At 39.9% G+C, this 24,743-nt stretch overlaps 1 protein-coding gene across 2 annotated transcripts in view; it reads left to right on the top strand.

Moving 5' to 3' along the window:
• The first annotated feature begins 3,457 nt into the window (after positions 1 to 3,457).
• The window catches only part of LOC129378876 (rho GTPase-activating protein 21-B), a 73,077-nt gene continuing 51,791 nt past the window's right edge, over positions 3,458 to 24,743 (top strand). Inside the window, exons 1-2 of one of the 2 annotated variants that reach the window (XM_055059373.1) lie at positions 3,458 to 3,852; positions 6,098 to 6,339. In XM_055059373.1, coding sequence (XP_054915348.1) covers positions 6,262 to 6,339 — 78 coding nt within the window. In that variant the 5' untranslated portion in view covers positions 3,458 to 3,852; positions 6,098 to 6,261. Of the gene's footprint in view, positions 3,853 to 6,097; positions 6,340 to 14,117; positions 14,266 to 24,743 lie in introns of those variants that run through there. The other variant, XM_055059372.1, reaches the window with a different exon arrangement.

Raw genomic sequence — 24,743 nt, 5'->3', positions numbered from 1 at the left:
ACCTACCAAGATGGCTGCCAGCTGCAACGTTCCCGGAAGTGTGACATCATGTGAGAACTATACTTGATTGATTCCCAAGGGGAAATTGGTTATTAGGGGACATTAGAAGATCGTGAATGTCAGTGAGGTTCGGTATTTTACTCAGTTCACTCTGAGATGCAGAGGAACAAGATGATTAAAAAGCAGTAGGAAATTATGCTGCTTTCTGTTTCTTGCTGTCTGGGCAACAAAGACCCACATTGTACCACTGACTGAAACCCCATGTACCCTTATCATAAAACATCAGCACTTGTTGGTAGTTGTTAACTTATCCCAGCACTAATGCCCCCTGCATTGCCTTGGGAACTCAGCAGCCATTGTCTGTCGCCTTGAGCCAGGGTTTGGTGAAAGCGAGAGCAGACAAAAAGCCTGGCAGGTTTCTCATGCTGCAGCTTTGTGGAGCTTCGCCGGGGGAACAGAGGCTGGGGCCGGGGCCGGAAAAGTGTACTACAGGTAAACTGGGACCAACACAAAGGGAACAAAACCGGGATTGTCCAGTTCAATGGCCACACATCCCAGCTTTTGACATATGAAGCCTGTGGTTACAGATGAAGAGCTGGGATTTAATTTCACCTCAACAGAACAACACATGGAGCATATTTAATCTGTAGACCTAATCTGTTTATCTGCTGGTTTGGTTGGATTATAACATTTAAGAAATACTCTGTTTTACGAGAAACAGAACATCTCAGGTCTGGTAAGCATTAAAAACATCTCAGACTGAACTTTTAGTTAAATACTGAAATATAAAGGATCCATTTTAAAAGGATTTATCAAAAGTATTGTTTTTTTTAGTTGTTGTAACTGTTATCAATTAGATTATTATATATCATATAACATTAGAATATTGATCTTTCCAATTAGGGCAGTCAAATGTTTTCAGAGTGTTTGACTTTCTCAAGTCAAACCATATTTTTACTTCTACGGCGTACCATGGTTTACAAATAGAAAGAACATCCTGCAGCGTCTCTTGGGTTTGAGGCAGCGTTTCATCCAGTCATCTAACTCGGTGCCAGATCCACTTACACAACCAGGAGTCCGCAGCGATCCTCTTAAACCCTCACACTGGGAAAAAGAGTGGCTGAGAGGTCTTCTTCCACAAAAAAATAGAACAAAAGAAGAAACAAAGACATAACATGCAGAGTAATGTCCTAATCCAAGCCCAGTCAGGCTTTGGACTTGTGTTCATCTTCATGTAATGTCCTAATCCAGACATATATTGGAAGATCTGGTAATCTCCTCGCTGCCTGAGTCGGGCAGAAATTACTCAGATTTACTCATCTGAGTAACTTGTTGAGTATTTTTAAATGAAGTATTACTGCTCTTAAGTAAAATTTCTGGATAGTCAACCCACTAAGAGTAACTTCTCTGAATAAGTTTGTTTTAACCAAATATTCACCAGACACACACAGTTGCAGCTTTTGTTAAAGTTTTGTAAGTTTTACATTAAATTAATTTAATTTGAAAAATTTTTATCTTTTGCCTGATTTCTTTTTATAATTATGTTATTTATATGAATAATATTTCATTTATTTCTTTAAATTACCAACACTTCCACATAATTGTTTGATTTTCTCTGTCTGATGTAATTCTTAAAAATTAAATAATTGATATTTTGATTAGTTACTCAGTACTTGAGTATATTTTTTACAGAATATGGTAAAAGTACTCTTACTGTACTTTGTACATGTAGTTTGAGTAAAAATATGTTGAAGTTTCACTACTTCAGTAAACTCCTGGTACTCTACCCACTTCTGCCTGCTTCTTATTGTATATTTGGAGCAAAAGCTACAGAAAAGTTGGGAATTTTCAACCCAAATTGGGAATAGGAGGAGGCGGCTCCATGGCTGTAAACCAGTAAAAGCTTTTATGGTTTCTGGAAGAATTTTTATGCACACATGTAATCCACAAGGATGCTGGGAAACAATAAGCACAAGTTCTGCTTCTCCAGAGCTTAACGAGCAGGTTGCGTTAAATGAATCTGCAGCTCATGTTTACCATCACTCAGGGCAGAGACCCACATCCATCAGATGAACTTCTCCATTGTCTGGATGAGAGCGCACAAGCTCTCTAGACAATAGGTCCTCTCTGAAACCGGGAGAGCTTCGTCCTATTGTCCTACCTTCTATTGTGCTGCAGGAGAAGCCAGCAAACTGAATTCTGCAGGGCTTTGTCTTTGTGTGGATTGTCCTGGGATTTTTCATGCCCTGGTGGAGTCCGTATGCGCTAAAATACAGTTTGTAATGGAGAGGTAGATGTGCTTCACTGGCTGAATGTTGGGAAGTTGGAAAGCTCAGCATCTGGGTATGAGCCTGACGCTTGTTTTTATGTTGATGTAGTGATTTATGTGCTTTAAAGGTGGAAAACGGCAGCGGCTAATGTGTGGCAACGAGGGGTTAATTGGAGCAAATGTGTCACAGGGATCTTAGCAGATGTATTCTTTAGAAAGTATTCATACTCTCAGAAGCAGAGTTGGATGGTAACTATTTACATGTACTCAATTACATTTACTTGAGTAACTTTTGGGAGTATTTTTTAATACAGTATTCTACTGTAACATCAGTACAATTTCTGGATACTCTGTTTACTCAATTGGCTTCTGCTTATTTTGTTAACTTTTGTTACTTATATCAATTTTGTCCTTACAATACCATAATCTCTTCATCTAAGCTACTTTAATAAAGGTGGCAATCATCCTTCAAGGTGAAATTTCAGTTCTGTCTTGATTATTTTTCAGTATATAACAGGTTTTCCTCCAGAACTGCTGTGTATTTAGCACAATCCATTTATCTCAGGTCAGGAAACGTTGCTGTCCCTTCTGAAGAGCAGCATGCCCATAATATAATACAGCCGTTCCACTTTTTACATCCTAAATTTATCATAGCTTTGTGTGAGTGTGTCAAATAAAATGGTATATTTGGAACAAAACACTGCATATTGCTGTATTCCAAATGAATGGTGGATGCAGAAGTATGAAAATGAACAAAAGGTACATTTACTTTCCCAAAACACTGCATAGCCATTGTAATTTCATAAATTCAGTTGGGACTTTTCTGTTTTTAACGCAGAAATGCATGGACACAGAAACAATAATACAAATTTAAAAATTACTTTTTAAATTTCTGCTTAAATCAATAGTATATTTGTCTGATAATGCATAAATAGTTAATTGTGTGCTAAAAACCCCATGTTTTGGCCGCAGCACCAACATAAACAATGTAAAGCAGTGCTTTTCAGCTGGTGACCAGAATAAACCAGCTTCCACTCTTTACTGAATCCGTTATGTAAGGACTTCTCCCATTGGTCCGCTTCTCAATTCCAAATTTAAACCCGCGCTCTGATTGGACAGTGTGCTGCCAGGAGGCAAGTAGAAGGGGGCGGAGCTTCAGCCGGGTCGGGAGATTCGTCAGTTGGTAGTTCAGATTGTCGCGCCGCCAAACGGGAGGACGGAGGAGTACTTTTTGTCTCGGTTTTTCTTCGGGAGGGGGGATTTTTTTTTTGCCTCGAATTGGATCTCGCAAATGGACGGACATGAATGAGGACCACTGGTTAGAAATTCTCGGCGTCCCTTTCGCGGAGAAATGCTCAGTGAGGGGCGTTTACCGAGTGTTTTCCAGCCCGTTTTTCCTAACAGGTAGCGGCGGCGGCGGTCAGTCGGTGAGCGGCTGAAGAGAGACTGAATATCCCGCTTTGTAATCTCCTGACAGCCCTTTTAACCCCTCCGTGGATTGACGGAGGGATCTGGGAACAGCTTTACTCTCATCAAAACCATGGATGTCGTGTTTTCACTCTGTTATTCATGATTTGTAACAGGTAGGTTTTGTTCCCAGTTACAACAACAACAATCTGTCTGTCCTTGTATTTTACGTAGCTGACATGGAGATTGATTGAAGCATCGGTTAAAATGAAACTTATACTATTATTATTAATACTCATCCCTAACAGCTGCTTGGTTGCTATTTCAGGAAGCTAGGTTTGTTTGGTTGTGGTTTGAATTATAATGGCTGTTGTCCTGCTGTCCCTGTTTGTTCACTTTCCTCTCACAGAGAGTCACCATTTACATCCCTGCTCCCCATGTTTTCAAAAACATTTCACCTGACAGACATTTTTATTTTGAAATTATTCACAATTAAATCAATCAAGTTTTATTTGTATAGCACAAGGCATTTCAAAGTGCTTTACATCATAACACAAAAACTCAAAGTCATGCAACATAGAATAAACAATACATTGTTACATATTACATTTCAAATACAATTCTAAACAGGTGTGCTTTTAATTGAGATTTAAAGGAAGTCGTGGTTTCCGCTGTTTTACAGTTTTCTGGAAGTTGGTTCCAAATTTTTGGTGCATAGATGCTGAAAGCTGCTTCTCCTCTCTTGGTTCTGGTTCTGGGGACCTGAGAGGTCTGGAAGGTTGATACAACAAATCAAATCTTTGATGTAAATAAATGAAATAAATGAAAACATCCTGTGCACCTGCCCCTCTAGCATCACTTTAACAAGAAAGTAAAACAGAAATTGCATTTAAAGGTAGTTAAAGAAAACCCCACAAATTCAGTTTTCTGTGTAGACTATTCAGTTTTATTAAATGCTCATAAAAATATAATATTTTGGGGATGCAACCAGGGCTGGCCCAAGACTTTTTGGGGCCCTGAGCAGATTTTCATCGGGGCCCCCACACTGACATGTGAGCACCAGATTATTTATAATTTAAAAACTAACATGCCTATTGTCATTAGCATAATTTCTAATCATCTTACAACATAACAGTGTTATTATGTTGATTTTTAAACGTACAGAATGAGAAACTAAAGATTTTGAAATACAGTGTGGTATTTAAGTGTGCCACATTATTTCATTTATTTGAAACTAAGGTCTACTTGTTTCTATTAAACAAGTTAATAAATTTGATATCTTATGTTTCCCCAGCAGTGGGAACAAGAAATCAACCTATTATTTGATTAACAACTATAATTTAAAATTGTTTGTCCGTATTTAATAACATTTTATTCTGTGCTTTTTTAAATGTATATATATTTTTTATCATGCTAGCTTGGTGCTCTTTAGGGCCCCCTGGTGGTCTGCTTTCAGAGGTTTCTGAACCTCTGAAAGCACCAACACAAATGTTTGGGCCAATATTGTGTCGATACAGATCTTTTTGCTTTTGCTTGAAAAGTCGCTAAATATAGTAACAAAGTTGGCAACTTTTGGGTTAGAAGTGGACATGCAGATGTGACCTGGTGGATGGGTTCATCAATCAGAGAGTCAATCCTCTCTCATGACAAAACAAAACAACAGCAGTTTATTTTGAGACCCTTGTAGAGGTGGATACGATTGGTTTCTCATGTATGAATCGGCTGATCAAAATATATGAAATACCTCTTAAAGCTGCAGTATGTAACTTTATAAAAGTGATTTATTTTTATTTACAGTAACAGTATAACATGAGACGGGTAATCTGTGAAAAGATTGAGCTCCTCTGCCGTCTCCCAGTACACACTGTTCCCCCACTTCAGCTTCTGCCTGTTCAGTCTAGTTAGCATGGCCAACGGTAAGTTATTTTTACACCATTAGCACATTGAGCTGCACGTACACATAGTTGACTGACGGCGCTTAGACCCGCCTCCTGGCTCTGATTGGTTGTTTTTGATCAGGCTCGGTGCATTTCCACAGATGGTAATAGTAGCTCAGATAGGAGTTGGAGGACATCGATCTTTTCACAGATTTTATGTCTCATACTACATTGTCGCAACATGGTGACATTTTTAACATGGTGATATGTAATAAACATAAAAAAAGTAACAAACTGCAGCTTTTAAATGCATTAAGCTAGAAGCTACCATCTATGGTCTTTGTATCTGAAGGTTCAGCCAATCAGCTCTAAGTAATGATTGACCTCTTTAAAAATGCTAGAGAATGGTATATAAACATTGCGGTTTTAGCTACATTTTCTTTTGAATATTTTAGAAATGCTTCACAAAACAATCTGCAATTAGCACAAACTGACATCCAGTTTGAGGTAAACTGACTAATTCCTGCCTGTTGTTTATCTGCAGATTTGTGGCCACCGATCGACATGAAGAAAGTGGACGGTGTGGATTAGGATCTTTTTATTCCCTCCCCCTGCTTTTTCTACTTTCTGTTGTTTTCTTGGGGCTTCATCCTCCTCACGTCAATGTGGGCTCTGAAGGACCTCTCCCCACTCTGTGGTTTGGAATAAATGATGGCAGCGTGTTGGAGTGATTTCCCAAAGGACACTGAAGAGCGGAAACACTTAGCTGTAATTCCCGCCTGTCAGGTAGGTAGCTGGGCTTTAAACGCTCCTCAGCTGTTTGTTGTTGTTGTTTTTTGAATGCAACACACTGTAAATCTTTGACACTAAGTGGACTATTTCAGACACAATGTAACACTTGCTTGAGGGGTCGCTTGTTCTGATTTGTAACCTGAACTGTTAGGAAGTCGACTCGATGAGGAGGGCTGCTTTCCGCAGGTATTTTCTTGCAGAAAACTTGTGACATGCCTGAGAAGTGTCGGAGCGAGCGCCGGGAGAGTGAGCTAAGCGTTGCAGCACATCTGCCAGTGTTTGGGGGTGATTGGGTTCATTTTGTCCCTCTCTTTCCTCTGACAACTGGTTAAGTGCACAATGAGAGTTTTATACTTGCAGGGCTGCTGATGTTACTGGGCTCTTTGTTGGTCTGCGTGCCAAACTCTGAAAAAGTGGCACATTGTCAAACTCATCCGTTTTTTTTTTCCTTCCTCCAGCGGTTACATCATTATAATCATCACTACGAGCCAGCTCTGCAGCGGCAGCATGTTTTGGATTAATCCATCATCAGAAAATGGCAACAGTGTGTGCCTGTAATCCTCTTACTGTGTCAGAACTAGCTGAGGATTGATGACTTAAATCTATCAGCATCCTGATAGACAAAAAGTTACAAACTGCAAACAAATAAAACGAAATCCAGGAGCTCAGTGATTTTCGTGAGATTGGTTGTGATGTGTGATTGTCTGATGGAAGTGACCAGAACGTTGTTGAAAGTGTTTTAGTGGCGCCGTTTTGGAGAAATCTCATTAACCAAGGCGTGGTTTTGTAGCTATTAGCTAGCATGGAATCTTTCCCCTTGCATCCATCTCTGCAATCTAATAAATACTTCCCACAGCAACACTCTGCTCTGCCTCTGCGGAAAACTAAAACCACCACATCCTCTCAAACTCCCAGCTGTTAGGCAGAAACATCCGACGCACATCAGTCAGCTTCAAAACTCGATTTCCCTTGTCCACAAAGGACTCTCTACCAGCTGATCAAAGATGTTTTTTTTGACAGACAAGTTCTTACTTTTGTCTATAAAGTATTCCTAGAATTTTGAAGCATTTACACAATGAATTTAAAACTAAAATTCAGAGTAGGATCTTACTGGTTTGAAGTGAACAGTGAACTCTTTCAACACAGGCTAAAAGCAAATACTAATAACTAACTACATTTATTTCAAAATTGGTATAAACTAAACACATACTTCTCTAAATCATTGTGTTACATTATGAATTGTGGGTAATTGTAATGTAATTTTATTTATTTTGGACATTTTCAACAACAAAGCTTTACATCAATTTGAAGGAAATATAAACAAAACAACAAAACCAAGAGAAAGACAAACAAGCACACTTTAAAATATTCCAGTTGATCTGGGTATCTAAGTATAAAATACAAAACTAAATGTTGGTTCTCCATGTTTGACTCTTGTTTCTGGTTGCTAAGTTTAAGGAATGAACTACATTTTCTCAAGGTGCTCAAATTAGATGAATCAATCAAAATAGCTTCACTTCAAGCTTTAAGCATGCTGATGTGAGTCATACAGAAGAATTTTTCAACATGTGTAAAAAAAAATCTAATTATGTATGGTACAGTGTCAAAAGTATAGCAAAGCAATGCCAAAGAGATATTTTTTCCTATTGGTATCATGCCTGTGTTTTATGGTTTCTGGAACATACAGATGATAAGAACCAACTTAGTGAATATTTTATGGCTGAGTGCCCAGAATGAGGAAGACAAACCCGAGATTTACAGCTCTAACCACCGTCCCTCCAGGCTATGATGAGAGCTGAGGGCCCTCATCTGCATCGTCTTGACTTGATAATCAGGGTGTCTCTCCTCCACAACAGCCCCTGTAGCAGACTCAGACACATCCCGCCTGTCAGAGCCAAAGCATGGCAGCAGCATGGGGGTAATTTAGACCCAGCTGCTCTGATCATTAAGAGGAAAACACCCTGTGCGTCGCTCACAATCCTGTCCTCGCTGTCATGGTTAAACCAACCGGGTCGGTCCAACCAGCTGACACTCTCAGCTGGTTATGTCTCAGGGGAAAGGTCTCGACTGATAAATATTTCATAGTAAGAGCAATTTGTTATGATCTCATTTACATTTTCGCTCTGTCTGCATTTTTACCATTTTATACTGGAAGAAATGAGATGTTTGATTCATCCATCCATCCAACTATCCATCCATCCATCATCATCCATCCATCCATCCATCCAACTATCTATCCATCCAACTATCTATCCATCCATCCATCCATCCATCCATCCATCCATCCATCCATCCATCCATCCATCCATCCATCCATCCATCCCATCCATCCATCCATCCATCCATCCCATCCATCCATCATCCATCCATCCATCCATCCATCCATCCATCCATCCATCCATCCATCCATCCATCCATCCATCCATCCATCCATCCATCCATCCATCCATCCATCCATCCATCCATCCATCGCTACAGTAAAATGCTGCTATGGATGGTGAATCCATGTGTAATAAATCACTGAATCGTTTTGACTGCATTCCTCAGTCATTCCTGTCGTTGGGGATGAGGCCAATGGCAGCCCTCAGAGTCATGTTCTCGGCCGTGTCGTCCCCCTGCTCTTCTTTCCTTTTCCTCTCGATCCACATGCTTGCCTTTCACCCGTCCTCTATTCCCCTGTGTCTTCACTGCTCCTATATTTAGCCCTTAGAAAGATGAACGTTAAGGGAAAAATGGAGTCGGCACTCTGGCATTGCTCTCTCTTTTCCCCCTGAATGGTGCAACACGAAGCGGAAATGTGAACGTTGGTCATCACCTTAGGAGACAGAGAGCAGGACTGTGGTTAGCTTGTCCCATGTTTTCTTTTTTCCATTGGAGCTTTTTCCACTTCTATGTGTCAAACTGAGACGTGTGTGTGTGTGTTTATTTTTAATACTTTCACTGTTCCTTTTAGTCACTGCAGGAGTTTTTCTGGCAAAAGGAGGATTATTAGCTCATTTATTACCATTCAGAGCTGTAGCAGCTCATCATTCAGAGCAGAGAAGGATTTTCATTTGCATGAATCTGAGAAACAAATTTGCATTTGGTCAGCGCATCAGGGCTCTCTTATGTTAACCAAACCAGACGCTGAACAGGACGTGACTTGGGTGTAGTCTTAGCACGCGAACACAGAGTGGCTGTTGTGTCGGATTAAAATGGAGCGCCTTGTAAGAGTCACCAGATTTAGACCAGAGCTGCCGTAGCTGTAAACGTCGAACTGAATCATCTGGGTGCAAGCAGGATTCAATGGTTACTTGTATAGGACATTTCAGCAACTAGGCAGTTCAAAATGCTTTACATCATCCATCCATCCATTTCCCTACAGCCTTGTCCCGTTGGTGTTGGGAGGAGCGCTGGTGCCTAGCTGTCTACAGGCGAAAGGCGGGGTAAATCCTAGACAGGTCGCCAGTCCATCACAGGCTTTACATCATTACAACTCAAAATAAAATGTACAGTCACCAACCGAGAAACCATCAGTGATGATCACCAATACTCGTTGGTCAATGTTCCATTTATCAATAATCGAAAGCAACGTTTTAGTTTAGTTTGGAAGGAATTTAGTGTTTCAACTGTTTTACAGTTTTCTGAACGTTTGTTGCTGATTTTTGGTGCATAGAAGCCGAATGCTGCTTCTCCATGTTTGGTTCTGGTTCTTCTACACCAGAACCAGAAGACCTGATAGGTCTGGAAGGTTGATGCAACAAAGGCAGATCTTCCTGTGGTGCTCAACCACTCTGTGATTTGTAAACAACAGTATTTCTGAGCTACAGGGAGCCAGACAGGGGCCGTTAGAACTGGGATGATGTGCTCTACCTTCCTGGTTTTAGTCAGAACACCAGCAACAGTGTTCTGGATCAGCTGCAGTTTTTTTTTCTAGGCAGACCTGTAAAGACACTGGTGCAATAATCAATGCAACTAAAGATAAATGCATGGATGATTTTCTCTAGATCTTGCTGAGACATTAGTCCTTTAATCTTGGAAATGTTCTTCAGGTCTTAATGTGACTCTAAATGTTCAGGTCAGATTTCAGGCTTGATCTATAGTTTCCAGCTGTAATAACTGAAGCTGTATGTTGACTGGATTGTTCCTTTTTAAGTACAAATATAATAACTTCAGTTTTATTTCTTGGTTGGGTTCAGAATCGCCTGGTGACGTCTTGATGTAGAGCAGTGTATCATCTGCGTAGTTATGGTGGCTAATCTTATTATTTCCTGGAATGGAAGCTGTTCTTTCCTTTTTACAGTTATGCAGTACTTTTGTCTGTTCTGGGTTGTTAAATCAGAATAAAATTCATTAAGTTTCCGTCGCTGAATTCTCCAGTCAGAAGCATAGAAGAGTGATTGTCAGATTTGTGATTTGTGCAGAGAATGCAACAACCGGAAAAATGCCCCCCTTTCTGTCGACTCGTATCCCTTTGTTGCCATTTGACTCGATGTCACAGCTTCTGCTGCCTGGATGCCTCCGTCCTTCTGTCTGTGTTCAAGAGAAGGATGCAGGCAGGAATTCAGATCTAAATGTGATGATCTGTCAAAACATGCCAATCATCTGGGTCCATTTACGACGTTAAGGTTTCGCTGCTCATCATTGAATTTGTTTGCTTTGCACGTTTCTCTTGGGCAGTATTCACAGTCCCCTCCCTCCTCTCTCACTCCACTCCCTGCAGGCTTCATAAGCCACAGATTATGCAATTCTCTGTGTAGTAGCAGGCAGATAGTAAGAGGATAGACACCTGAAAGGTCATTTAGCACAAATGATCCCCTTTACAACAAGTGCAGCTTCGTGTGAAATAACAGTCTGGGGTTTTCAGGCAGAGTTACGTAACACGGCGTTATCGGGAACGTATCTTGGCCTTCAGTTGTGGAAGTCTGGGTTTCTCGCTTGGCAGGAAATCGCATTTCCTGAAAGTATCTTCTGTGGAAAGGAGCAATTGTGGTCAGACCGAGGAGGATTTTCATTAATGGATGGTGGAGAAGTCACAGAACAGAACCAGCTGCCGTGGATCGGGTCATTCCCCTTCCTCAAACAAGCAGGTTTCGTCAGTTTGGTGTTTTATTGAGTCTGGCTCAATTTGCCCCTTTGTAGCTAAATTTCAGGGATTGCTGTTTCATTGCTTTGGAAATGCTGTCCCATTTGACTTTGTTTGCAGATTAAGGCTGAAAAGATTAATCAGATTAATCGTAATGAAGCAAGACAAATTTTAATAAATTGATTATTCAAATAATCAACTAATTTAATAATTGATTAATAATTAGTTGTAGAATCTGACATATACCAATTTTAGTCAGTTTTTATTTAAAAAATTGTAATTACTGGGTGTTGCGGTAGTGCAGGGGCGTGGCGAGACTCATATATGGAGGCCATAATCCTCGTGGTGGTGGTCGCGGGTTGGATTCCAGTTTACCAATGTAAAAAGGCTCTGACCTCGAGTATAACTTAATTTAACTGTATGTTGTTTTCTGAAAACCTCACTGTTTCCATTAATTTTAGTTCTGATATGCCGTTTAGCATTATGTTTCTATAGATAGTTAGCAGATTAGTGTCTCCAATCCAACAAAAAATGTTTCTGACACACCTACATTTGGTAGATATCATTAAATGGAGTCATGTACCCAGATTTTCTCACAGCGCTCAGGGTATTTTATGCAGTATCTGGCATTTTAGCATGCAAAGCATTGACCTTTTGCTACATTTTAAGGGTTGTACTAGTTAAAACAGTTCTTTAATTTGTTTCTTTCATGTCTAATCAATTTATTTAGTGCAATAGTAAACAAAAATGAAAACATTACGAGGTCTTCATTGATCTTTGACATCCATTTAGGAAACTACTATGACATAATGCATCAGGAAGCATCCCTCCATTGTTTCATCATCAACCAGGAATTGTCCAGCAGAAAGTGAAACGCGTCCCCTTCCCCCACAGTGAAGTAAATATAATCCAATCAATTCTGATTTATGGATCTTGTGTTGCTCACATAGTCAGAGCGCAGCGCTCCAAAGCACAGATTACAGCTCACAGAGTCCCTGAAGCAGAGAAACGTTACAACATGATAGTAATTCAAGGTGAAAGTTTGATTCATTAAAGATGAAAATGGTTTGTTGGTCTCAGTGTTGATTGGATTTCCTCTTTGGCATTATAAACCCTGAGATTATGGAAAAACAAAGCCAGTAAGCATACAGGGTTTGATTATTACATTTTTTTTTTAGTTTAAGCTCAAATATAGGGTTTTATAATCCCAAATTAACATGGTACTGATTTGGTTTCCAATTTACTTGGTTCACATCTTCACATATGTCTCTGAGAACGATGACGTCAAATAATTAACGGAAATTTTGCCTGTTCCCAGAGTTTATCTGAAATATTTCAAATAAAATTCATCTTAGAGAATTTCGGTTCAGAGCTGGTTGAGACACTATTTCCTAGTATTTGCAAAGCAACCAATAAAAGGAGGACCATTTATTTTTCTTGGTCCAATTGGCCGAATCCAAAGAGTGACAATATGGAAGACTGTGAATGATAGCTTCTTTTATAGTGCTGGAACTGTTTCCACTGTGCAAATTAAAGTATGTTTGGTGTTTGAACCATTGAAATATCCAGTCATAAGTGTTTTAAAGGTCTCACATTTCAGCTAATTACGTTGAACCTAATGGGCAAGAATCATGTCCGACACTCCAATGTGTCTCTGCCCGGGTTTCTAACCATATGGCCAGGTAGAGATTTAAACAGGAGCAGCAAAAGCAAATGAGGTGGATTAGCGGAGCTTTCCAACAACTGATAATGCCATCCAGGGCACATTTATTGGATTATTTCTGTCCAGAAATTGAGCTGCACGTTTTGGCATTTGTACAGCAACAGCCTTCAATCAGAGGCCTTGTTAGGTTTGTTGTAAGATTGACTGCTACTGGAGATCAGTCGGATGATATGAGTTACGACAACATTCAATTTCCCTTAAAGTATTTTTGAACTGGATTGAGTTACTCTGGTAAAAACGTGGATTCATCTTGCTTGTTTTTGTAAGTTTTACGGGAGTCTGTGCTCTGCGGCAGCGGGGGCTGCAGCAGCAGCCTCGACTCCTGCTGTATTTTTTTTTGCAGACTAATGCAAAAAAAGAAAAAAAGCATCCTGCACTGCTGATGAAAGTGCAGCAACAGCAGTCAGATTCAAAGTTGGAGGCAGCACAACCTTCTTTGCTTGGGACAAGTTTGATTTGACAAACTCTGCTGTTTGAGCTGTGTTTGGGACCATGAGAGGAGCTTTTAGGAGTCCTGCATTGCGGCCTAATTGATGGTTTTCTGGATGGATCTGAATCTCATTGTGCCGCTGCGGAGACGAGCACAGGGCGGCACGACGAGCTGAGCGGAGAGAGGGAGCCTCATCAGTATGGAGAGGACAGAAAAAAGTGCAACTTGCTCTGTTTTCGCTCATTCTTCGTCTTCGCCGTTCTGCAGTTTGGATCCTGCTGCCTAAATCTGGCCTCTCTTGCAGGTTTTTGCAGATTAATCCCCCCTTTTTTCCACAAAGCTGTTTTTCTTTATCTTTTGAAATCAGAGGATTATCTCAGGCTAGAGCAGCCGGAGTCATTAACACACGGCTAATGAAGCGTGGCTGGGCCGTCGGCCACAGCTGACGGGTTACCCGTTGGGCTCACAGATGGGAGCGGAGGTGTGTGTTCGGCTGTATTCCCTCCTGTCCCGTTCGGAGGAGCATCGCTGCCTGCAGGGAGCCTCCGGGAGCAGCGGGGGCCAACGCGGACGGCTGACGGGGCAGGTGTCCGAGCAGCTTGTGACTTTTCAGAGCAAATGTCACATCTTAAAGTTCTGGACTGCATGATTAGAAACAACTGGACCCTGATCTGTGATCTGTACTGCGCCTGGAGCAATCAGGTCAGGTTTGTTCGGAGTTTTTGTTTTTTTTGTATGTTTTTTCTCTTTGTTTGGTTGTTTGTTGCTATTTCCGGTTGAAACGTTTTAGATTTTGCTTACATTTGTAGATCTGGGTCGCCGTTCCTCGTCTTTTGTAAGAAGAGGCGGCTCTAAGATGAAGATCTGTACGATGCACAAAGCAACAAAATCAGAGCTGCACAAACAGGCTTCCTTCGCAATCTGAAAAGGACTAGGAGTTGAATGTTAGTATATTTTAAGGTGTCGATTAATCTAATTGATCACAATTTATCAGATTAATCGCGGTTAATTGTGATTAATCAGATTCATTGTGATTTATCACAATTATTGAAATAATTATTATCTAATTAAGCAATCAATGACAATAATATTCAGACTCAAAAAAAGGCCATTTCCTGGGGAAAAAAAACATGTTCAGACCAGTAATTAAGCCAAAAACTGATAAAAAAAAGCATTTTGTATTGAAGATAAATACGTTTGTAAATACGTTTTAAGTGGAAGTTTTAGCTTCACTTGGTTCAGATTTGCTGATGAAATGCTGTGTTATTGTGTTTTAGAAAATAAAATGTTATTTTTTTATTTAAAAAAGGAAGTATTTCTTTATTTGCATCTTTTAACGTATTTGATGAAAAATATGTAGAATGTCCCAATTTTTTGTTAGATTAAATCATTAATCGATTAATCAATTGCTAAAATAATCAGCAGTTGCAGCCCTACTATCAGTTTGTATGACAAGAATGAAAAAGAGAAAAAGATGTGCCTGTCCAGGGTTTTTTTTTCTTTAAATTGTCTCAGTTTTGTATCTGTCCAAACATCAATGCTCACCTAATCTTTAAAGGGTTACATGGGGGAATTTCCAGCGGCCATTGGGTGAGAATCGGGGACCTGGCACGCTTACGAACTTTGGTCTTAGTCGGGTTAAAGTGAACTCTGTTGTGGTTCGAATGCATATGTGAATGCAAGCGGACTGGAGACCACTCCAAAAGCAGAAAGTGGACTACAGCGCAAGGAATTCTGGGTAACGACAACCAAATCAAACACGAGAGTCTGGCGCTAGCTTTAGAAATGGCTTGTCATCTGACGCTACTCCATTTTTGTTTACCTTCTCTGAAAATGGAAGCTTATCGTCTTTTTCAGAGGGTTTTTGTGAGGTTTCCTTCAGTAGTTCTTGGTGCAGCGCCCCCAGAAGGCGAGGAGGGGAACAGATGTTTAAATTTCATTTTACACAGTACAATGTGAAAGCAACCTACAGCGGCTGAAAATGTAACATGTTGCAACTTTGGTCCCCAATCGAACCAAGCGTATAAACACTCAAATGTACCAACATGATTTTTACGTATTGTTACACCAAAATAGAAAAGTCCCAAGTTTAGGGTTTAATAATCTGGAACAGTGGTGCCATGTTTTAGGTGTTTCCCTGCTGCTGTACACCTTGGTTAAATAAACAGGTGATTAACTGGCAATTGAAAGAATGCAAAGTAGGTGATGCAGTCATATGAATCAGCTGTGCTGGAGTCCAGACTCATCAAAAACATGCAAGACAGCAGTCCCTGAGAGACCATAGACCTAGAAAAACACAGAACTACAGGTCAGGTTTTGGAAAGAGGGAGCAAAAAAAACTTCTTGTTGTTCTAAGTTATGTTCCAGTTTAAACTCCAATGAAACTGACAAAAAGTATAATGTTTTGGGTAAAAACGTTTGAGTTGCCTGGTTGATCTCTGTCGCAGGTGAACATGCTCTCTTCACAACTGACTGCTGGGAGTGGTCCAGATATAGAGGAAGTGTGACCCAGTTTGAGTCAGTCACTTTCAGAAATATGCAGATGTATGACAGGAAAATAATAAATTTGATGGGAGCTACATGAGTTCACAATGTCCTGGCCTCTTTTTTTGAGAGGCTGGAGTTCTCCAGGAAAGGATCCCTGACATTTGGGCTATTATTAGCCAGCCTTCATTGAGAAGTGTGGAACAGGAGACCATGGCTTGCTCGGCATGCTGACCTCCGGGTGTCCCTGTGTGTCCACTGGGAGTGCCTCATGCAGTTTCAGGTGGTTTCATTAGAATTTTTTCAAACTTCCATAAAGTATTACCAGTGGGGTTTTAACTCCACAACGGGTAAAAGTTAACTCAGAGGAAACAGTCCAGTATCGTGAACATTTCTAAACACGGAAACCAGAGGAGGGAATGTAAATTACTTCATTTGCAAGGAGCTAATATAAGGAGCAGTAGAAGCAAGTTTCTAATGGCAACCTGCAAGACTAACCCTGTTAAACTCTGTCAACTTCCAACCAATCTGAGATTCTCACCCCATGATGACCTTTTACTAAAAATACTTTGACTTTACACCCTCACTGCTGTTATAAAGTAATTAATATTTAGGTGTATTAATGTTATCTAAAATGTTGTGCAACTTTTAATGCAGCCAGAAATCTTTCTGGATGATGAATTGTCCCAGACGTTATTGCTATAAACGTAATATAATGGCAGTACCAGTTTGTCCTCTCAAAGATGAATTTCTAATGAACACCAGAACTGGAAGATATTTTATATATTCAAGATGAATAAGCAAAACAACAAATAAAATGGATTATGAAATCTCTGTAAACAAAATCGACCTTCAAAAAGATGATTAGTTGAGACCAAAGCACCAAACTTCTGTCATCCAGCTTTTGGTAGAAAACAGCAAAAAAAAAAAAAATCACACAAATGGAAATTATTAAACTTTTTTAATTTATCATGTGATTGATTTGTTGCTTACAATAGAAACATGGATATTGAATCTGTGAAAACATAATTGTCCTTCAAAAAGGGCTGGTTGAGACCAGCCTGACATGTGACTTTCTGCTCGCTTTGAGGTCAATAATGTGATATTAGTTGGTTGATTAGCTGGGATTTGATATGAAGTTTATGGTTTACAAGCTGTAGTTTCAAAGCAAGGATGTAGCAGTTCAGGCTGCGAGAAAGCGAGAGAAAGCAAGACTTCAAAAGCAGATATTAAAGAATTATTTTTGCAATGGAACATGCAGAATTTGGAGAACAAAAATCTAAATAAAAACTCATTTTTGCAGCTTTACTTTTAGCTCCAGGAGAGAAAATTAGCATGTCAAACATAAATAGAAACTCAGCTGAACACTAGAGTAGTTGTCCATCCTACTTTTTAGGACAGTTGATTGATGCAGGAGATGTCCGAATCAAAGCGGCTGAGTTCACAGAATGATGTAAGTGTATTAGCATGTAGAGACACTGATATGGGTTTCTGTTTGTCATAAAGTGCTCTTGATCGTGTTATCTTTTCTGATGGTTTGTGTCTGTGTGCACAGAAGTCAGATTGGCATCCTTACAAGCGTGTCGTATCTGACATGCCTCTGGCTTTCCCCCTGCACTCTCGCACAGACAGCTCATTGTTTCATGAATTTTTCCTCCCGTCTCTCCACTTTTTAATTTCGCCCTGGAATGTCCGATGTGAGGAGTAAAGAGGTCTTGCCGCCGTCCCTTCCCCTAATTTAATTTTAGCCGCGCTGAAAATTGTTTGCGTCGCAAGCTGAACTGATGGGGCTCTGTTTCCAGAACGCCGCTGAAAACAGCCTCTGTGCGCCAGCAGCACGGCACAGAGGCCTCATGAAATATTTACAGGCCAACACCTGGTGTGAGACTGAGAGAGAGAAGCTGTGGATCCAAGTGCTCTGCCACCAATAACTGGCAGGCTGACAAGAATATCCATAATTCTGAACTTGACAGAAAAATGAAATTGGGTTTATTTTAAAATGAATCCATCAATTTCCAGTCCCAGTATGTTGCAAAGCTCTGATATATACAGATTTTAGTTGAGGCCTGAATTGATTAATTGTAATAATTGTGATTAATCGATTATTGAGATAATTGTTAAATAATTTAGTAATTATTAATTGTCAGCAGGAGTGCACAGACTCTAAAAAGGCCATTTGCTAAAGAAATCACACAATCAGAGCAGTAATTAAGCCTAAACTGTAAAAAAGTATGCATTTTACAATAAAAAAAAACCTTCTGTAAAATATGTTCGACCAAAAACTCCTTAAGTGGAAGTTTAGCTTCACCTGGTAGAAAATACCCTCTTCTGCTACTGAAAATAGTCAAAAATCAACAGAATATGCCTATTTTTTTATTTGATTAGTTGATTAATCATCAGAAAAATTGATAAGTAAATATTTAGTTTACCTGATTTACATGAAAATCAGCTGCCTTGATATTATTTTATTATTTTTTTTTGACGTTTAAATAAACATTTATTCTGCAACTAGGAGGACCAGCGAGGCTTTGCATAATTTTGCATATATTTGAAATTGGTGATGTTCCCTTTTAACTGGAATACAAACTAACCTGTCTAAAATACAAAGAATCTGTCAAAAGCTAAACTGAAAAATGATGGAAGCGTTATTTAATTTAAACGCTTATTGTTATTTTCCTTGTGAAGGACACACATAAGATGGCTCTGGGGGCGAGTTAGGCGGCCCAAACCTCAAACAGTGACATGGATTAATAATTCATAGATGAGAAAACCAATTATTGGAGGGACTCTGATTGGCCCACCTGCCCTCCGTCTCCTGGGGGTCGGCTGAGGTGATGTCTGGGCGGAGCGCCATGTGTAGGTCCGTTCCTTTGTTTGGGACGTTCGCTTTGAGATCTGGCATGTGGGGGTTGGACCTGCCACAGGAGAGGAAACACACCCAGCAGGGAGGAGAAAATGATGGACACCCAACGGTTCTGTCCACCCGACACGCGACGGTTCTATCAAACCGACGCTTTTTGGGATGTTTTTATTTAAATAAGGTTTATTGTCTTATTCCTTTTTGCTCGTAATACTATGAGTGTAATCTCAAAACGAGGGAAAAAAAATATTACAATTCTGGTGCCTTGTGTTTCACCTGGTTGCAGACACGCATATTAAGAAACTACCAGACTGTAAAGTGTCTTACCCATTAACCAAAACCTTCTTATCATGAAAGTGATAAGAAGATCTTGGTATTAAAGAGACAGACAAAACTTCCAGCCAAAAGAGAAAATTTGATTTTGTTGAGTTTGTAAATGATTCTTTCTGAGGTGCATTCTGGTTTGTGCAATAAATGTAGAATCAGTTGTTTTGCTGCAGTGAAGCATTAAACCAGAGTGATGCATCCTGCTGAGACAGGTTAATGTTTGCACACAAAGTCTAGGTTAAGTGCACTAACTGATTGATTATTATTATTATTATATTAAGGCTCTAAATGTCAGACCCAGGGATTTGAGAGAAACAGGATACATGGTTTTAATTTTTTTACTCAGTTAAAATTTTAATCCTAAAATGCTCAAATTAGAGAAAGCAATCAGATTATTAGCTTCACTTTCAACCTCAAGCATTTGGCATGCAGAGGTGACAAGTTCAGCAGAAAATTTCAAATAGTTTTAAAAATAAATCTGCATCCCAATAGTTTCCAGTGATGAAACTGGATATTATAGAGTGTTGAGGGTAAGCAGGTTTTTGAAGAGTTTGGCTCATTTGGCACAATGCAGTGTGAAAGCGAATTGCGCCAGATGTTGCGATGTTTCATCCCAAATTAAAACGAATCTACCAGACTCTCAGGTGTGGAAACGTCCTGACATCTGAAACTTTTTTTGTCCTGGATTTTATTTACCTATTGTGAATAAAATTACATAAATGTACGCCAAATTCTTTAGATTTCACAATTATGCATTACTTTGTACTTGCTTTATTGTAGTCCTGTCGCAATGAGCAATAACTCAACTAAACACATGATAAATTAAAATGGGCTCTATTTTCCATTTGCATTTTATTGTTTTTTCTTTTTTTAAAAATATTATATGATAAAAATTTTCAGTTTGTTGCTTTGTTGCAACTAGCCCTTTTTTTAAAATTATTAATTTTATTTGTCGTTTCTGGTTGTTTATTTTAGATATGTAAATGTATTCCAGTGCCAGTGGAATACATTTCATGAGAATTTAAACTTTATTTTTGAGACTGTGTTCTTACATTGTGACATTATCGTTATATTATGTGAAAATTATCTCAAAACTACAATATTATCATTAATCGCAATAACTTTTTGACAATTTATCGCCCAATAAACTTTATTATTGTGACAAGCCTTGTGAGGCATTCCTTTTTTTTTTTTTTTTTTTTTAGAAAAGTCAAAGCGTAACAAACAGGTCATGTTTTAAACCCAGAGTGCTGAATGTAGCTGCTGCATCATCTCTGCTGCAGCGCTGTATTGTGGGTGAGCGGTTGTAGTGAAAAGACGCGTGAACAGAATGCTGATTCACAACAATACCCCTCCCCCTCCACACAGAGCCACTTAATCCTGGCGACATATGTGCACGACGCCGCCGCAGTAAACACTGCGGCCATCGCCGCTTTTATCTCTTCAGGTTTTCAGGTGCTCGGTCTTAGCGAACCAAGGAGCAGACTCATCCGTGGAGTTGTAACCTTGGTAAAGCAGAGGAATGATGGCGCGTTGGTGACGGGATGATAGTAAATGCAGCTGAGCCCACTTGACAAAATAAGGTTGGAAAAGATGCAGCTCTCTTTGCTGCATTGCAGACAGAGCTTGTGGGAACATCAGGGGTGGCGCTGTGTTTGCAGGGATTTCTCTGTATTTTTTCCCTGATCGACTTATCCCCTCCTTGACAGTACTAATAAAACTTATATTGGCTTGTTATTTCCCTTCATCCCACGCTATCTTCATCTCTTCCTCAGCAGCCCTCTCTGTTCTGCTCCTAGGTTTCAAGCAGAAAGGAGCGGTTACATCATGCATGACCGTGAGAGCATGGCAAGGATTGGAGGGTTGAATAATCCCTCTGCAGAGTCCTGACAGGCAATCTATACACCATTGGTGTGTGTCGGTCAGCCGCTCTATCCTCTCGCATCCTGCTGCTTCCAGAGGACAAACCGCTTGACCTGTCCTCATGTCAGTCAGTAAAACCAGCGAGCGGCACCTTGTCCTCCTCTTCTTGTAGCTTTCATATGAAATGTTTCTAAAAGGAGAAACAGGAAGTGTGAACACATAAAAAGGAAGAACGAGCATATGTATTTTGGGAAATATTAGCAGTATAAAACTAGTTTTGTTTCTGCGTCTAAAATTTGATTCAGCATAGTTTTAATATTGTTTCTATTTTATCTTATTTTTAGCCTTGTCCTAGTGACAAAACCGTGTTTTTAGTCTGTTTTTTGTTAGTAGTTTTTAGTATGTTAGTCATGGGCTCATGCTACTACTGGTGAAAACGACAAAGAAGACGACAGGAAGTGGTTGGAGGACAATGGTGTGTTTTTTTTTTATGACTTATTGCTTGAACAAACTTATTCACACGTGATTTTTAATGTGTGTCTTATTTAGAGGAAACGCTGAAATTGAAAAATTGTGTTTTCTGACATTAGCAGAGTATTGACACATTTGCAATGGACACACTCCTGGCGGTAATGAATTGAAGTTAAAAGAGACTGACAATGAAGTTCATAGAAACACGGCAATTTCGGCAAAACTCATGTTTTTGGATAAAGTTTTTGCACTATGATGAAGCTATGTAGTTTTTCAGCTAAGTCGAAATTAGTGCATTTCGCAAAACCTTTTTTTCGCATCACAGGAGTCGTGTGATCAGCAACAGGATGTTACTTCTGACGGAAACAGCAAAGAAGACAAGATGTGTTTGGAGGATAATGATGCAACATGTTTTTTAACTACTTATTTTATGAACGAATAAGTTGAATAAGTTAGTTGCAATGGCAACTTTTTGTGTCACGAATCATGATCAACAACAGAATGTTATAATTGGTGGAAACAATGAAGATGAATTATTTTTTAATGACTTATCGTGTCGTGAACAAACTTTTCCACATGATTACAATTAAGTTTCTTATTTACAGGAAATATCACAATTGTGAAATTGTGTTTCTTAGACAAAATTTTGAGTACACTTGTAATGGAAACGCAGCTACTGGTGAGGAATGGCAGCTAAAACGAGCCAGAGGTGAAAACACTCGGCTCAAAAGGTTATTTGCCTGCAGAACTTTACATTTCTGTGTTTACGTGTTGTTTTACAACCAGTTTTCACAAATGGCATCCATGTGTTTTTCTTTTGGTTTTAATTTTTTAAAAGGGCCCCCTCTGCATGCCAGAGCGAGTGGCTCACAAGCTGACTGGCTGTTTACTGTGGAGACGGAGAACACAGCCGCCACACCCTCGCTGCTGCGCTGCCAGCTAATGATTACTAAACCATCAGAGGAAATTAAAGCAGAGTAAATTAGAAAAAGTCCGGGGATAGAGATGTGATGTTGTGAGATGTGAAGTGCAGAGAGATGGGGAGGGAAGAGGAGTGAGTCCATTATTTCTTCCAGCTGGGCCGGGGTGGGGCTGTCCTGGCCTGGATTGTTGAGTTCTGACCCATTCGCCAGATGATTTCTTTGTGCACATTTTCAGTGGAATTTGGTTTTGCAATGTTATTTTTCATTAAAAGGGTTCAGTTTTCTGGGATTATTGTCAGGACTGCGGCTGTTTTGGCTGCTTTTCCTTCAAACTGCGGCCCTATGAACTGGGAGGAAGGAAAATGTCTCAACAGCGTAAAGAAGGATTTACTGTTTCCACCAGCTGATTGGACAAGAGATTCATCTTCAGCTGAGGAAAACCTGACGTCCTAATCGTCATCCATATATCTGTCCATCCATCATCCATCTGTTCATCCATCCATATGTCCATCCATCTGTCATCTCTCCATCTGTTCATTCATACGTCTGTCCAAACAAACATCTGGCTTTCCATCCATCCATCCATCCATCCATCCATCCATCCATCCATCCTTCCTTCCTTCCTTCCTTCCTTCCTTCCTTCCTTCCTTCCCTTCCTTCCTTCCCTTCCTTCCTTCCTTCCTTCCTTCCTTCCTTCCTTCCTTCCTTCCTTCCTTCCTTCCTTCCTTCCTTCCTTCCTTCCTTCCTTCCTTCCTTCCTTCCTTCCTTCCTTCCTTCCTTCCTTCCTTCCTTCCTTTCTTCCTTCCTTCCTTCCTTCCTTCCTTCTTTCCTTCCTTCCTTCCTTCCTTCCTTCCTTCCTTCCTTCCCTTCCTTCCTTCCTTCCTTCCTTGTCTGGTTTTTTTTTTAATAAACCAGGATGTAGAGTTGAAGATCTGCTTTTTGTTTTTTAATAAATCAGGATGTAGAGTTGAAGATCTGCACCAATGTGAGAACCAGTCATTGTTTTGCAGGTTCCATAGTCCACTGTGTCTTTATGTCAATTTATGATGCACTTTCGAATTCTTCCGTTTAATACGGACCAAAAACCATCAACTGTACATATGAAACTGTACGGTCCAGTTTCCCGAGCTGCCAGTGTCCAAACAAGTTACAAGAAATAATGCCTGAATCAAGGATACCATTTTCTGACATAAGAACTCCTAACCAGTTTGCTAGACGGAGGCATGGAAGTCAGGATTTAGTTGTGAAAGATAACGAAAGTGTCGCTGACAGTTTTACCGCCGTGCAACTCGTAAAAAAACGACTTTAAAACCAAACCATACCGGCCTCACCGCATTGTGCTCTTCTGACAGTGTTTCGGTGCATGCCTCCATCGTGTGGTTTCCATCCTTGTCTCTCATCTCTTCATTATTCAATTACATAGTTAAACACATGTTAGGTCTGGCATTAACCGCGTGGAGGAGCCGCTGGATGGAGGGAAGCAGTAAAGATCCATCGTGGGCTCTTTAGTCATGCACTGATTTGCCTGGTTTGTGTTTAACCAGAAATTTGCTACGCAGCCAGGGAAGTCGGTAGGTAAGTTGGAATTAGAAACAGATGGAGCTTTGGGAAAAGGAAGAACCTGCGAAATATAGGAGTTTAGAAACTCGTTTCCTTCTGTCCTTGTCTCCTTCCTTTCAGTTTTTTCTGTGCCTTTTTACTTTTTGTTCCATATCTATTTATAGTCGTTCTCTTGTAAAATTATCAGGATATACTCAAAGTGACCTTTAGTATTTAATATTTTAAAATAAACTTAAGTGACTGGAAGCTGCTGAGGCTGGAAACGGTTCCGATTCTTTCATAGATGAGTCGGAGCCACGATCAACATTCCTCCGTGATTTCTGATGGTTTTCCGTCCATCCATCCGTCTATCCATCCATCCATCCATCCATCATTATAAACTCTGCTGACTGAAGCAGTATTGTCCTGTTTTCAGTGTTTTCCATTCATCCCTTCATTTTGTTCCCATAGTTTCTAATTACATATGTAATCACTGTTGTGATGCTTTCTTTTGTGTTTAGTGGTTAAACTTTCAAAATAGACTCAAACAGGACAGACAATGTCTTTCTGGAAAGTACAAAACCACTCAGGATGCCGATTGGCGCTGGTGGTCATGTGACTCTGTACCCACATACGATCTAAATGCACCAGTGGTTGCACGCCCACATATATGTGAGTAAACAGAGTCGGCGTGCACAGCCAGAGAGTTAGAC

Source organism: Poeciliopsis prolifica, unplaced genomic scaffold (assembly GCF_027474105.1).
Source record: "Poeciliopsis prolifica strain line A6 unplaced genomic scaffold, Auburn_PproV2 SCAFFOLD054, whole genome shotgun sequence".
Lineage (NCBI taxonomy): Eukaryota > Metazoa > Chordata > Actinopteri > Cyprinodontiformes > Poeciliidae > Poeciliopsis > Poeciliopsis prolifica.
Note: the sequence above shows the minus strand (reverse complement) of the source record. Positions and strands in the feature narration are given on the sequence as shown.